Source organism: Camellia sinensis, chromosome 13 (genome assembly GCF_055761805.1).
Source record: "Camellia sinensis isolate YWXY chromosome 13, ASM5576180v1, whole genome shotgun sequence".
Lineage (NCBI taxonomy): Eukaryota > Viridiplantae > Streptophyta > Magnoliopsida > Ericales > Theaceae > Camellia > Camellia sinensis.
The window spans coordinates 77,164,958-77,180,949 of record NC_138973.1 but is presented as its reverse complement, the minus strand read 5'-3'; the positions used below and the strand labels follow the sequence as shown (position 1 = coordinate 77,180,949).

Here is a 15,992-nt window from a genome sequence, read left to right as displayed (position 1 = left end):
GTTATTAAATTTTAAAGTTTTTAAATCATTCTAAAAATACCATAACAAACTATTAGTGTGGGGTACTTTAATCTAAAAATAATGTTGTAAGTCTTAGAGGACTTTTACTAAATTTGTTTTTTTTTACCTATGTCCTTGAATTACAAAAACTTCTGAAGTCATGTTAGGGACCCCAAATATTCTATTAAATCTCTCATATGGATATGAAACCCATACACATGTGAATTTATGTAAATCTCACCCTCTGTGAGAGATTTAGGCCTTGTTTGGAGTGTCTTAAAAAAGTTAAAAAGTCAAAAAGTTACTATTCTATTTAAGGCATATCATCTTATTTAATTTACATCACCTTTTTACTACATCAATTCAAATTCAACCTATATTTTATAAAAAGTTAAAAAGTACACTTATTTAGAACATTCCAAACAATCCCTTAATAAAATATTTGATAAAATATTTAGAATACATACCATTTCCCAAACTTCTGATGAAGGACTTGAAAGTAAAATTCCATTCAAAATTTTGACTTAAGCCTCTTTTGGGAATATGCTAATTCAGTAATTTTTTAACTATTTGACTAAAATATGAGCTTAAAAAAATTAGTATGATTAGAATAATTTTTAATTTTTTACGAAAAGATGTGCAAAAAGTAGAGAAAAAATAAAATTTTTGACTTTTTAATATAAATTTTTAATTTTTTAATTTTTTTAATAATTTTTTAAATTTTTAATTAAAAAAATCACTGGGTAAACGAGCCCTCACTTAACTTGATGCGGACATATTCAAAATGATTTTGACATTACAAGTAGCTTGCGTCATCTAATGGAATTTAGGTAAATCGTGCTATGATACAAGGGCAATATAGGCATAATGAATAAATTCGTTCTATAAATTTCCTAAACAATGGCAGGCTCGCTATATGTTCTCGACTATCGACCGCTCTCTCTCTCTCTCTCTCTCTCTCAATTTCTGGAGAGAAATCACCTCAACTTTCTCTCTCACTCTTCGAAAAATCAAAAATCAAAAATCAAAAAACATTCTCATTCTCTTTCTCTCTGTCTCTGTCTTCAAGATTCAAAGCACAATCTCGTAAAAAATTGTTTGCGAAAACAAAGGTCGTGGACTAGCCCCCAAAGAATTTCTTCAGATTCAGGTAATTCACCCTCTCTCTCTCTCTCTCTCTCTCTCTCTCTCTCTCTGTGTTTATACATACATACATATATATATATATATATATATGTATTGTTTTCTCGACAATTTTCTTTTGGAATCACGAGAAAGAAAATATGGAAGCGGAATTCCTGAAAATGGAAAATACGATCGAATTGCGAAGGTGATGATGAGGAAACCCTGGGGAACTAGTATTGTGAATTCGCAGCAAGGGGTAGGGCATTCATGTCATTTAAAAGTTATACATGCAAATTCAAGCATTAGTTACGAGGCTTCGTGGTAGAGTGTAACCACGGTGTGCCACGATTTGAATTTTCTTATTTAGTGTAAAAAGTCAATAATGCTATACAAACGAACGACAACTTTGCAAGTGTTTCCTTGCTTTTAAAAGTTGTGTACATATGCATAGACTTTTATTTTCAAAAATTACTTATTTGTTTATTTTTTAACTATCTTATATTACACAGTTTTATTTGGTATACTTTGTTGAAAGTTAAAAGATGATAACAAAAAAAATTAGAAACTAAAGGTATCTTTTCTCTAATTTTTAAATAATTAATTTTTTTTTTAACTTTATTTCTACCTAATAAATTATAATTACAAACTGCACTATACAATATGCAATTTAATTTGACAAAGACTGTTAAATTGTAACAAACACCTTCAGTGGATTTCATGGTCCCACTTTTGCAAATCACTTGCAGAAGTGATGTTTGATGGCTTAACTTTTTTTTACCTTCCACTTTCGGTGCTGTGTGTTTCTCTAGAAAATACACTTGAAAGATCTGGACAATTTTTTAATTACTTTTTTCAAGTTGCTTGAATAGAATTGTTCTTCTTTACACGCAAATTCAATTCATTTGAGGGCTTTCCATAAAAAATTGCTTTTAAGAATTGTATGTATTCATCTATTTATTTAATTTTCCACCAAATTGAGTTAATTTGACATTGCTGGACTTGGAAAGTCAAGGTAAACTTAAACTAGATAGCCATTAGTTTTCAAACCCTTGTCCTAATTTTTTTTTTTTTTTTTTTTTGGGGGGGGGGGGGGAATAATTGAAGAATTTGATTAGGATATATGGTTTTTGTTTACTTTTTATAATGCTATACTTGCTCAAATCAAATAAAAAACTAGGCAGTGTGTTTGGTTTCAATTTTTTGAATTCAGTTTTTTAAAAATTGAGATTTTTATTTTTCGTATTTTTTTTTTTGTTTTTAGTGGATATTTTAAAAAATTTAAGCATTTTTTTTTTACTTTTTTTTTAGATACACTTTAATTAGATGTATCTAAAAAGTAAAATATTTGTAAAAAAATATTTCAAAAAACTTATTAAATACACAAAAATATGAAAAATATATTGAATTTTCGTTTTTTTTTTTGTATTTTTGTATTTTTTGGTATTTAGTGATTTTTTTAAAGATTTTTTTCACGAAAATTATACTTTTTAAATGTATTTATGTTAGGTGTCTAAAAATTAAAAAAAAAATGCTTAAAATATTAAAAAAAAATTCAGTAAAAACAAAAAAAATACGAGAAACAAGAAAGTAATTTTCTGAAAAGTGTTTTTAGAAAACACAAACCAAGCAAAGTGTATAATGATTCCCACCACTTGTATTTAATTATAATACAATGTTAATAACCAGATTGACACATTTTATATGATAACATAAAATTGTAAAAATAGACATGGTGATTGTCACATTATTCTACTTATTTTTTTATGACATGTAATTTCGGATTATGATTGGAATTATGTACTTGGATTTAAAAAAAGTGTTGGGGCTTATCTCATATTCACATCACGCCACATTTTGATAATCTAAACCTTTCATTTTGTAGGTTGTCCATGTATATTATCCATGAAAAAAATTAGTTCAGTCCGATAATTGTAACATTTTTATTTTATCATATTTGTCTCTAAAAAAATGAACAACAAATATATATATATATATATATATTTAAAAATAGAATATTAATTTTTTAGAGACAAATATAAAAAAATGAAAATATTACGATTATTAGACCGACCTAATTTTTTCATAAATGATGTACATTGAAGGTCTTACAAAACAAACAGTTCAAATTATCGAAACAAGATGCTTTGTAGGCCTTACGGGGGTGCCTCTAGTTCTCATCATATGGAGATGTGAACATGAGAATCCTAACTCTTAAAAAAATATATTAGGTTGCTGAAGCAAATGTGGTTGGTTTTGATATTGGAGTACAGAGTAGTCAATCAATCGATCTTGGAATACATAATCTAATAGATATAGATATTTGGTGGTGATCATATGATGCAGGTATTTTTTATTGAGAATCTGCAGTTTGTGGTTGCTTGAGTTGGTGGTTGTTTTGCTGTAAATATGGCATCATCAAATAGTACTTTAAACTGTCCAGCACCCATGAAGGCTACATCTAATGGAGTGTTTCAGGGTGATGATCCTCTTGATTATGCACTTCCTCTAGCAATTTTACAAATATGCCTCGTGGTCATTCTCACACGACTTCTTGCTTTTCTTCTGAGGCCATTTAGACAGCCTCGTGTCATTGCTGAGATCATTGTAAGATTCCTATGATTTGTCCTTTTTTTCTTTTTTTTTCTTTAGTTTAATTTAATATAATTGCTTCTTTTGTCTTTGCATGCTATGGTTATGTAACATATCATAATTGTCACAAAGCTATCGAGATTAAACACCACTGCTTTCTCCTTGAAAAAAAAAAAAGACATTGTGGACAGTCAGTAATAGTATAATACCATTTTTTTAGTCGCTTTGAATCTAACTATGACCCTAAAAAGTCTTACTTTTTCTTTTAAACTTTAACTCTCACTATTCTACTAAAAGATTCTCTGATTATTTTTTAGTCAATGATTTACATGTAAGGTTACAAATCAGTTCTATGCATCTATGGAATATGTTTATAGGAACTGTTCCATGATGAATATGTTTGTGTGATTAAGTTTAAAAACTGTCCCATATTCACTCTAAGTGGAAGCTCAAATTTTGATATTTTATTGCTCAAGCAAAAATCTAAGAACTTCCACTTGCTATTTTGATTTAACCATATTAGAGAAGGTTTATCAGTCAATGCTTTTGATGCTCACAGTGAGGAACTAATAACCTTCCCTATTAAGAATAACATATAAGCTAATCTTAAATTTGAGAAAAAATTTGGGAAGAAGAGTTTATGGACTTATCTTGGGTTAATGGAGAATGACATACCGTAGTGAAAATCTGAAATATGTTCTTCAATGGAAGAAAAGTTTCGTTCTTAATGACATTTCAATCAAAAAGTGTCATTCAATCATAGTTTTTCGTAGGATGTCCAAAAGCGTCAAGCCAAAGTGTTTATTTCTCTGCACCTCCCCCACTCCAACCCACCCCATCCCAACCTAACCGAATCCAACCCAAATTTTTTATATTCAAGTGGAAGGAAATGCACATAAAAGGTATTTATCACTTCCATAGCTTAGAAGTATTTCTATTATGTACTACTACATTTTTCAGAATGAAAGTTAGCACCAAAAATAAATAAATAAATGAACAAAAGTTGACTTGGAGAAAATAAATTATATTATCCTTTTTGGCAGGGAGGAGTTTTACTTGGTCCATCAGCTCTGGGTCGAAGCCAAGCTTATCTGCATAAGGTTTTTCCACCAAAGAGCTACGCAGTCCTGGACACCTTAGCCAATCTGGGTCTCCTCTTCTTTTTGTTCCTTGTAGGCCTAGAGTTAGACCCAAGGTCTCTTCGTCGGACTGGAAAGAAAGCTTTAAGCATTGCCGTTGCTGGAATTAGCCTCCCCTTTGCACTAGGAATCGGTTCTTCATTTGTCCTTCGAGGAACTATATCCAAAGGTGTAAATGAAGCCCCATTTCTTGTATTCATGGGGGTGGCCCTTTCTATCACTGCTTTCCCTGTCTTGGCTCGTATACTGGCTGAACTCAAGCTTTTAACTACTGATGTTGGCCGAATGGCCATGTCTGCTGCAGCTGTCAATGATGTGGCTGCTTGGATTCTACTTGCTCTTGCCATTTCCCTCTCAGGCACCGACCATTCTCCCCTCATTTCATTGTGGGTTTTCTTGTGCGGGTGCGCATTTGTCATTATTTGTATAGTTGTTGTCCCACGCATATTCAAATGGATGGCGCAAAGTTGCCCTGAGGGAGAGCCATTGGATGAAATGTATGTGTGTGCAACCTTAACTATTGTTTTGGCTGCAGGGTTTGTCACTGATTCTATTGGAATTCATGCCCTCTTTGGAGCTTTTGTTATTGGAGTTCTAGTCCCAAAGGATGGACCATTTGTTGGTGCTCTTGTTGAAAAGGTTGAAGATCTTGTATCTGGCTTGTTCCTTCCTTTGTACTTCGTCTCAAGCGGATTGAAAACTAATGTAGCCACCATTCACGGGGTTCAATCATGGGGTCTTCTTGTTTTGGTCATATGTACTGCTTGTTTTGGGAAGATTGTAGGCACTGTTGCAGTCTCACTTATGTGCAAAATACCTTTTCTAGAGGCTCTGACTCTGGGATTCTTAATGAACACTAAAGGCCTGGTGGAGCTCATTGTCCTCAACATTGGGAAAGACCGAGGGGTAACATTGAGTCCAATTATTAATTTTGCATTTGGATTTTGTGAATTTTTTATTTTAATTATTTATGTAATTGATTTTACAGGTATTGAATGATCAAACATTTGCCATTATGGTTCTGATGGCTCTTTTCACAACTTTCATCACAACACCTCTAGTTATGGCAGTGTACAAGCCAGCTAAAAGGATTGGTAGAGGTGGATACAAGTGTAGGACAATACAAAGAAATAACCCCAATAGTAAACTCCGAATATTGGCCTGTTTCCACAGCACAAGGAACATACCCACCTTGATTAATCTCATCGAGGCCTCTCGTGGGACTGAGAAGAGGGAAGGACTGTGTGTCTATGCAATGCACCTCATGGAACTTTCTGAAAGGTCATCTGCAATTCTAATGGTCCACAAGGCAAGAAAGAATGGGCTTCCCTTTTGGAACAAGGGACGAAACTACGATACCAACCAAATTGTTGTTGCTTTTGAGGCTTTCCGGCAACTGAGTCGTGTGTTGATTCGACCAATGACAGCAATCTCACCAATGAACAGCATGCACGAGGACATCTGTAATAGCGCTGAGAGCAAAAGTGCAGCGATTATAATTCTCCCCTTCCACAAACATCAGAGGCTGGATGGGCAACTAGAGAATACTCGAACTGATTTTCGCTATGTCAATAGGCGGGTTCTTGAACACGCCCCATGTTCAGTTGGTATCTTGGTAGACCGGGGGCTTGGTGGATCAACTCACGTATCAGCAAGCAATGTTGATTCTGTAATAACAGTCCTTTTCTTTGGAGGCATTGATGATCATGAAGCTCTTGCTTATGGAGCCCGCATGGCAGAGCACCCTGGCATCAGTTTAGTTGTTATTCGGTTCTTAGTAGACCCCACGGTTACTGGGGAGATTGTCACTGTTGACATCAACAACGATAGCTCTAGCTCGGGATCAAGGTCTGCAGATGAAGAATACCTCGCTGAATTTAAGCAGAAAATGTCGAAAGAAAGCTCAATCAAGTATGAAGAAAGAGTAGTGAGTAATGCTGCAGAAACAGTTGCAGTAATTCGCGAGCATAATCGTTGCAATCTGTTTTTAGTTGGACGAATGCCCGAGGGTGAGTTAGTTAGGGCATTGAATGGGAAGGGTGAATGCCCAGAACTGGGACCGGTAGGCAGCTTATTAACCTCACCGGATTTCTCAACGACAGCATCGGTCCTGGTGGTGCAACAATACCATAGCCAATTATCTATGCATTCATTGGCTTCCCTGAGGGAAGAAGAAGAAGAAGAAGATGAAGATGATTTACCTGGGAGAGATTCTGATACAAACTGATAGGCTTTTTTATTGTAGTTGTGATTTGATTTAAATGTGTAGTACCTCTGTAAAGAAAAGATACAATGCAAAAATATTGTGCAATCTTACTCCAATGTTTGTTAGAAGGAATGTTGGGTGAAAAATTAGCAACAATTGATTCATCATCAAATATACTAAAAACTGTTGTACTGCAATTTAATGTCATAGTGACTAATCCTAGTCGGACTTCCCTAGAATCAAACAGATCTCTTTGGTTTAAAAAAATTGAAGAACCAAACCGAATTGTGAAATCTTTACAATCAAACCCGAACCAGAATCAAACCAAATAAAGGGTTCGGTAACGGTTAGGTTTCATGGTTGTAGGCTAGAGAATTCGTAATTATATGTAGACTATCCAGCTTAATAAAAAAAATATACTTATCAAAATTAAGAGAAAAAAAAAAATTGAACAATCTATTTTGGTTTTATCCAATTCTTTTGAATCTTAATCCGTGAACTGAATTGTAATGAACTATTCTTAATTTTTTGAAAGTAAAACCAAATTACTCTTTCGAAATATCAAATCAAACCATATAATTCGATTCAGTTTGGACAGATTTACCAATTTGAAGGTTTTTTATTTTTATTTTTATTTTTTTAACTCCTATTATAAAAAATTATATTGCCCTTATCCTCTATATAAACATATACATAAGAAGGGATCAATACCTCTCACTTTTAAATAATTAGAAAGAAAGATGCTAGGTACATAAAATGCATCCATCCATATATCACAAGAAAATTATGAAAAATGATTGGGAGTTTTAATAAAAGAGCTCTAATGAGCTCTGATGGGAGTAGGTTCCACTGTGATGTGATGTTTTGGTTCCTTTTTATTTATTTATTTATTTATTCCCTGCCACATCATTAGAGCTCTAAAATTAGAGGGATGTATCATTGTTCGAAAATTATTGTATGATTCAAATTTGAAAAATCTAGAAATCCCCCAGATGTTGATTTGTGATTATGTATCAATTTTAAGCAGAATATAACAATCTCAATCAAACAATCAAGACAAAGAGACACAACGATTTAACGTGGAAAAAACCACAATTGGACACCTCCAACTGTGATCAAAAAACCACGGGCAACAGCTACAAGAACAATCCACTAAGAAGATTTAAAGGAATTACACAGGTATACTCTCAATTACCTAGCGAATCCACAACGCCTAATTGAACCAACCTCTATGTGCCTCTTCCAACCGCATCTTCACCTCGGAATTGTCTTTCCAAAGAGCCACTCCAGGATCCACCGAAGCTTCAGGCTCGAATTCTTCAGACTTCACCGAAGAACAACTCTCTCTTTTGTGTATAACAAACCAAACCTTTGATGTACTCTCTTTAAATCATGAGTTGAATACTCAATAAAAACATCAAAGAAAACTAACAAAATATCCCCAGATATAATCCTTAAGAACCAAAAAGAAGATCTGGAGGAGTTCAATCAATACCTTAGTTTTGGGAGAAAACCAAGTATTTATAGAGAACCAAAAGTAATCCTAGATTGGGAAGAAAACAAACTCTTCGAGAAATCCGGATTCTGAGGCTCGCTCGAGCGAAGCTTTGCTGGCTCGAGCTAGGAGTGTATTTTTCATGATTTCTACTAGTGCCTTGGCTCGAGCGACGGATCCTTGGCTCGAGCGAGGAATACACTCTTTCAGGTTTTTGTATGGACGCAATCCTTGGCTCGAGCGCGCATTCCTTGACTCGAGCGAGCAACGACGGACATGCAATTTTGAATGCAATTTTGCATTTTGCTTCGGCCGCCCCCCGTAATAATCAGCGAAGTGGCAATCTTGAAAGCATTAACATCACAAACTTCTCTGCATGGTTCGATTCGGGTTTGGATTCGCATCTAATAAACTCATAGCCTCACTGAAATAAAAGTGCGAAAATAAATACATCTTAAAAGAGTTTTGTCAAACAGGGTTGCCAAGAATAAAAACCTAACAAAATTCATTTTATATGTGATCCCTACCATAAATGAATTAAATTTGGATCATATAATAATTTCCTAGTACTTTATGTGCATTAGTTATGTATAAACATCACTAAGAACTTAAAAATTATCATAAAAAATGTTTGATTCTTAATTTGAGCATTGAATACGGGCTTAGGCTGGCATCACACAAAGGTGGTTGATCTCCATCCAAGTTTGTGTAGAAAATTTCATCAAATAGTTTTTATGAATGAGACTTAAATCTTTTCATTTCAACAACCTTATCCAAATATCACACTGAAATTATTTAATCATGGTCAAAACACCTGGAATCATGACTTGATTCCACAGATCTTTTAATGTTTTTTTTTGTTTCATCAAACCTAAGTTAGTAACCATGATCTTCAAAATTTATTACAGTCAAACACCTGAAATTAACACTCTCATAAACTACATTCAACTCACATTTCCCAAGATAAATTTTGACCCATGACTAATTTTTCATGTGTCTTTACTAAGGAATGACAACAATCCCAGATTTATCTTCGGGGAAATTACAAATCAGGGTTAGTGTGAGAAAATAATTATGAATTTATGTAAAAATTTATAATTTTAATTATTAATATTTATAAAATTTATCATTAATTGATAATTATTTTTTACAAATTCTTTTATCTTTCCAAGGAAACTCTGTGGTGTGCACCCCTTGGGGTGCATACCATATACACCCTGCCACAAATTTGTGTAATTTATGATAAATTTCATAATATCAACCTCAAAATGCATAATTTCATCACAAATTACCGGAACAAAAATATTTTATCAAATCACAAATCTTGGTTATATGAATCAAAAAATTTTAGACATTTTGTTACCTTAATTTGTGGCAATGTTATGTATTTTGTAATTGATATTACTAAATTTTGTGATAAAATTATACACCCTAAGAGCAGGGGTGGAGGCAGTGTATGCACAAGGGGGGCACGTGCCGCCCCCCAAGTTTTGATTATTATATTGCTATCCCTATATATATAGATTATATCATATATATCTTCTATAAAATTATAATAATATCCATTCTTCAAATTATAATAGTCCTTCTATTATAAATTTTCTTTCTAATTACAATGAACCTACTAAAATCCAAAAGGGGTGTACCATATACTAGTTATTACTTTATGGTATTGATATTATAAATTTTCATAATAAAATTATTTTAATTCATAACTAAAATGACTACTATATAAATTATAACCAAATAACATGCCTTCAATTATAACCAAAAAAAAAAAAATTACAATAAGCCATAACTAATATCAAAATGAGTCATTACGAATCATTATTTGATGTATAATCAAAAACCTCTTCAATCATAACCAAAATAACAACCACAAAAAATTATAACTAAGTTATATTCAACAGTATAATGTATCATAACTAAAGACCATAAAGATCATAACTGCGACATATGATAGACATTTTTTTTGCGGTGTGTTTTATAGAATTTCTCTACTAAAATATATCATTTCTATCTCAACTTATCTTCTTTTTTAATTTTTCAATCTACCTAAAATAGTTACTCCACAATATTTGTATAAAATTTAACCTTAAATCCTTTAATTTAAAATTCACATCTATCCAAATAAACTCTTAATATTTACATTTAGTAATATCTCATTATAGCTTATTATGAGGAAAAATCAAAATCAATATTATTATTAATTTGTGTCCTCTCTTCTCTGAATTTCTGGCTCCGCCACTGCCTAAGACGGTGCACATCGTAGTCTTTCCCTTCCAAGAAATATCTTAAGAAATGGAATTAAATTCAGGTTCCCAAAATTGCTTATGTTAATTATTTTTCATGAAAGAGGCAACTACTATATAGTACTCATTCTGTCCCATTTTATTGGTTCATTATTTATCTTTTGTTATCTCAAAATATATGTCCATATTGAAAAGTCAAAACTTTAAATCTAAAAGTTTCTAAAATTATCCCTTATAAAATAATTATAAATATATTTATGTTGGCTTATTTTTTCTACGAAGGAAAATATCATAAATGCAAGCGTGCCATCAAGGATTGAAAAATCCTTACAGATTAGATTCAAGTCAATTATCAAGCGATTGTGTTGACGGTTATTTTGCCCCAAAGAAGAGGACTTCAAAATTGCGAAGTGTAAAGAAAAGAAAAATTAAAAAAAAAAAGAGGGAGACGGAGAAAGATGATTGAGTGAACAATCAAACTAACCATTAATTTATCTCTATTCTTATGCTTTGAAAATGAAGTGCATAAAATAAAGTGCAGAGAACTTACCTCTACTCTTATGCTTCGAAAATGAAGTGCATAAAATAAAATGTAGAAAATTAAGTGCATGAAATATAAATGACAAGAAAATAGAAATTAATTGTCTTTGATTTGAGTTCTGGATCTCTTACAATGTAGCAATTAATGGCTATTTATAAAGGAAAAACTACAGCAATAATTACTTAGTAACTACCAATTTCTCCCATCTTCATCTTTGTCTTGTCATATGTCCTTCCACTCATTTACTTTGTCCTTCATGTTCTCCATCATCTCCATAACTTCTTTTAACTTCCAAATGAATAAAAGGATGCCACGTGGCCTGAAAATAATAACAATAATAATACTAATAATAATAATATTTTATGGTGCCAACAATTTAAAAATGAGAATCGAAGGGTATTTTTTGAATTTTATCTTTTAAAATTTAAATTCAAAGTGTAATGATTATATCTCCTTAAAAAATTTAAATTTTCAAAAGATACTATTAATTTGAGAAAGAAAGAATATGAGCCGACCTTACCCTAGCAACGTCAAATTATAATTTGACAGCCAAAAGCTTTGATCAGGCATTAATTATGTGTCGAATTGCAAAGTCTTGCATAACACAAACAATTTTTATACAAAAGTCATTCAAATATCTAAAGGAGGCTTACCTCACCGCCAAACACTATTTAAATTAGTAAGACTATCGATCCAAAAAAAATATTCAGAAAGTTGTTCAGAATTTAGCATATGTATACTTAACACATCCAAGTTTGCATCTAAAGGGTTTATATGTTTTGGGCCTGTTTGATTAAACTGATTATAGCATAAAATTGAGATTATTAATCTATAGAACTTACGTTACAACTTATGTTTCAGTGTTTGGTTACAATTATTATTATTCGGATTAGATTCCAATGAACATTTTATCATAAAAAATTAATAGATTTTTTAATCCTACAACTAAATAATGCAAAACAAAAAATGTTTGAGATCCCTATTTTTTTGGAGACCCCTACAATTTCCTTCGGATCTCCACCATTGATGTATGTGTGGAACCCACTCATGTATATGTGAGGCCCACACCTTTAATAGTAGAGATCCAAAGGGGGTTGTGGGGGTCTCAATCATGGTTGATAATTGGAATTATATATTTCTATATCTATTGTAAAACAAACTTGAAAAGGAGATTTTAGATAATCAACCCTATAATAATTCTATGAATTGTTAATCCTTTCATATTAATTTTGCTAATCAAACCAGTCTTTTATGTACAATTATCATGGTACAAATTCTAACTCCTAGCTTTTTCTGTATTTAATTAGTATGTCAACACATTATTTTTGAGGTGGAGTTATTGTCACTCAACTTTTGTATAAATGCATTTTCTTTTTCTAATATCTTTATTATACAAAATTAAAATAATATCCTTCCTAATTTCAGATGACAATCAGATATCAAAAGTCAACAATTGGGAATCAATCCAACAATACTAAAAACAAAAACTATTTTATTAGTTAATGAATGATCATCGTTCTTGACATGAAAATCCTTCATATTTGCTAAAATAATTAGAGAAACTTTTCTGCAACAGATAAGGTCGCCATGAATCAGATACACTAAAAACTAGCTTGAACATATAAGAAGAATAGATGTAACGCCCAAAGAAATTAACACTAATAGACTCATTATCTTCTAACAACATAATCTTGTTCTCCAAATTTATAGCTTCCATTGCTTAAAGTATACGGAAAATAAAGTCTCATCATTAACATCATCGCCAATATCTAATATGTGTATTCATTAAACTCTAGAGATTTATAAAAACATATTCCACATGCAGTTATGGATTCAACATTCTTAGAATATGAATCATAGCATGTGGCACAATAGTCAAGTACAATTCAATATCTTCAAGGATTATAAATCTCAAGACTTAAGCCTGGTTACACAAAAATGATTTTCGAACCCATACATGTGAAGCCATTGACTTGTCAAAGATAATTACAACAAAAGAGAAAAAGCCTTGTGCTCTTAAAATACATTCCTCGCCTTTAACTCGGCGGGATCACCACATCATTTCTTGCACAAATCTCATAAAGTAAGCACAAAGCACAGTAGAAAGATTTTAACAAATTATATATATTTTATACAGTCTCTTGAGATGAATGCATATGTCATATCATGCTCAAAACATATATCTTGATCTTTTGAAAATTTTGTGTTCAATGCAATTTGAAAACACAACAATTCAATAACTTTAATATAGTTTAAGGGGTTGTAAATACGACTCAGACAATCCCTAGGTTAGTATCTACAAGTAGGCATATCAAGCACTACTAATCCCCACTTTACCGGTTGCTAACCGGAAGGCACGTGGTAGCTCCTGCACGTGTTTTCGGTCTTTCACCATGGACACTCAGACCAACTTAACCAATACCAACTACACCCCTTATCCGGATTTACCAACGTATTTATCTCAAAACAAATCAAAATGATCTTATTTCACAAACATTTCCTTTCTCAAAGCAATAATTTTTCCAATGCAAGATTCAAAATCAATTGCAACAATGATTAAATAGAATGGCAATGCAAAATATAACAATACATTAACATAATTCTATTTTCAATTCCACGACACAATCCTCCATTGTGATCAAATTTTCATATCTCTTATCAATGTAATATCATAATACATTTTACAAGAGATAATATATCAACATCATCATTCATGAATTCTCTACATATTAATCATCATTGTTTTAAAATTTGGTATTTTCCAAGACAAGCAACGATAAGCTATTCCTCAAACTTCCCAAATCAACAATTTTCATTTTCTCATGAAATTTCTCCATTTGATGCAACTATAGAAATTTCCTCCATCATTTATTCACATAACAACTTATCAAGCACAAATTTAACAATATATCTCAACTTTTTTCCAAAATCTCTAAATTCTAGGGTTTTCATCAAAACTAGGTTCTTGTTCCATTTTTAAAAAGATTTTTTTTTCAAAATAACACCCACACTTTAGAACATAACTCATACTCTCAAAAGCCTTGGGAAAAATAGAGAAAATCCATTTCTAGTATCATCTAGGGTTCATCAACCCAAAATCATGATCCAAACATGTAAGAAATACTCCAAACAAGTATAGACTTATAAAAACATATATATAACTCTAAGAATATCCCTATCTCAAGCTTCCAAGAGGAAGGAGATCAAAATCCTAAAATTCAACGTTGATGAAAACTTAATTCAATTAGTGTAAACGTAACCCTTCTTCGATTTGGTGTAAAAAGTCCTCTCAAATTCTTGAAGATTTTTGCTAAATCTTAGAGAGAAGTTTGGATTTGGGTGTATTTTAGAGAGAATGAGGAGAAAAGATGAGTATAGAGAGAGAGAGAGAGAGAGAGAGAGAGAGAAGTGAAAAAGTGTGTCAAACACGTTTTTGGCGAACACGAAATTCAAGACAAACGGGTTGAAATCTGCACAAGTGGTTCAATTTCCGCACAAGCGGAATTCCGAATCCGCACGAGCAGATTCTGATGCTCCATGGGCGGTTTGCTCCAAAGAAAAACTCATAAATTTTCACAAAATCCACTCGAGCGGAATACAGAATTCGCACGAGCAGTTTTCTACCCAGAAACCCAGAATTCCTTGTGTGATAGTGATTGCCAAATCCGCACAAGCGGTTTTGCCCAGAAAACTTAGAAATTGATTTTGTACTCTGAAACAGGTTCCAATACCCAAAACTCAAAATTTTTAACTCAGAAATGTTAAAAGAGGTTAACTAAGGGCAGAAAAGAATTCTCAACAATCTAATACGATAAACAAAATGCCGAAAGGAAAGCACACGATCCTACTATACAATACTATTCAAGTCCAAAACTGGAGACATCACAATAGAAAATTACACCAATACAATATAGCTTCAATGTGATCATGGAAATAATTGGCTTGATTCCAACTCATCCAACTCTTATCCATAACACAGTTGACCACAGTTGACTTCAAGAGTCTTTCTGTTTTTATGAATAACAAAATAAAAATAATTTCATTTCGATGAATCCACAATTGTTATGATATCTTTTATTTTGATGAGAGTAGAGTTGATCCATATTATGATATGATTTAAACAAATAACATAATGTGACGGGTGAGTTTGTTTTTCATGCATTTATTATTTGTCTCTTAGTAATATATATTTCATTTGTGTCCACAATTTGTTGGTCCTAACATCCAACTCCCCTATATTTGGTTGGGTAATGCTGGAGATATTAAATTTAATCAAATGCTTTATATGGGTATAAGATATTTGATTATTTATTTGGTAAAACATTTAGGGCCTATAGCATTTTCTTATTTGGTTTCATTATTGTTGTTTCAATTTTGGATCCAACTAATACTCTGAGTAATACTAGGGATTATGAAAAAAATATCATGAAAGATTCTCAACATTTGGATTATCCATACAATAAAACATCATATACTAATAAAGGGATGAAAAATTTTCATGACGCATTTCATGATATATTTTTTATGATCCCTAACATTATTCATACTGAAAGGATTGGCAAATCAATAATCGTCATTTAAATATTCCCTAGCTACTCCATTCCCTTCATTTATTAGTGCTATTAAAAAGATGTTTATGGACTCA

At 32.1% G+C, this 15,992-nt stretch overlaps 1 protein-coding gene across 1 annotated transcript; it reads left to right on the top strand.

Annotated features, from left to right (window-relative positions):
* The first annotated feature begins 786 nt into the window (after positions 1 to 786).
* Positions 787 to 7,256, top strand: LOC114279259 (cation/H(+) antiporter 18). The gene is made up of 4 exons (XM_028221492.2): positions 787 to 1,150; positions 3,469 to 3,729; positions 4,758 to 5,759; positions 5,842 to 7,256. The coding sequence occupies exons 2-4, from the start codon at positions 3,532 to 3,534 to the stop codon at positions 7,078 to 7,080; spliced, it is 2,439 nt and encodes an 812-aa protein (XP_028077293.2). The 5' UTR covers positions 787 to 1,150; positions 3,469 to 3,531; the 3' UTR covers positions 7,081 to 7,256.
* The last annotated feature ends 8,736 nt before the right edge of the window (positions 7,257 to 15,992 follow it).

Excerpts from the sequence above, each read along its gene's own strand:
- LOC114279259 (XM_028221492.2), top strand. The coding sequence starts at position 3,532 with ATGGCATCATCAAATAGTACTTTAAACTGTCCAGCACCCATGAAGGCT. Across the intron at positions 3,730-4,757 it reads GTGTCATTGCTGAGATCATT|GGAGGAGTTTTACTTGGTCC; the intron begins GTAAGATTCCTA and ends CCTTTTTGGCAG. Across the intron at positions 5,760-5,841 it reads ACATTGGGAAAGACCGAGGG|GTATTGAATGATCAAACATT; the intron begins GTAACATTGAGT and ends TTGATTTTACAG.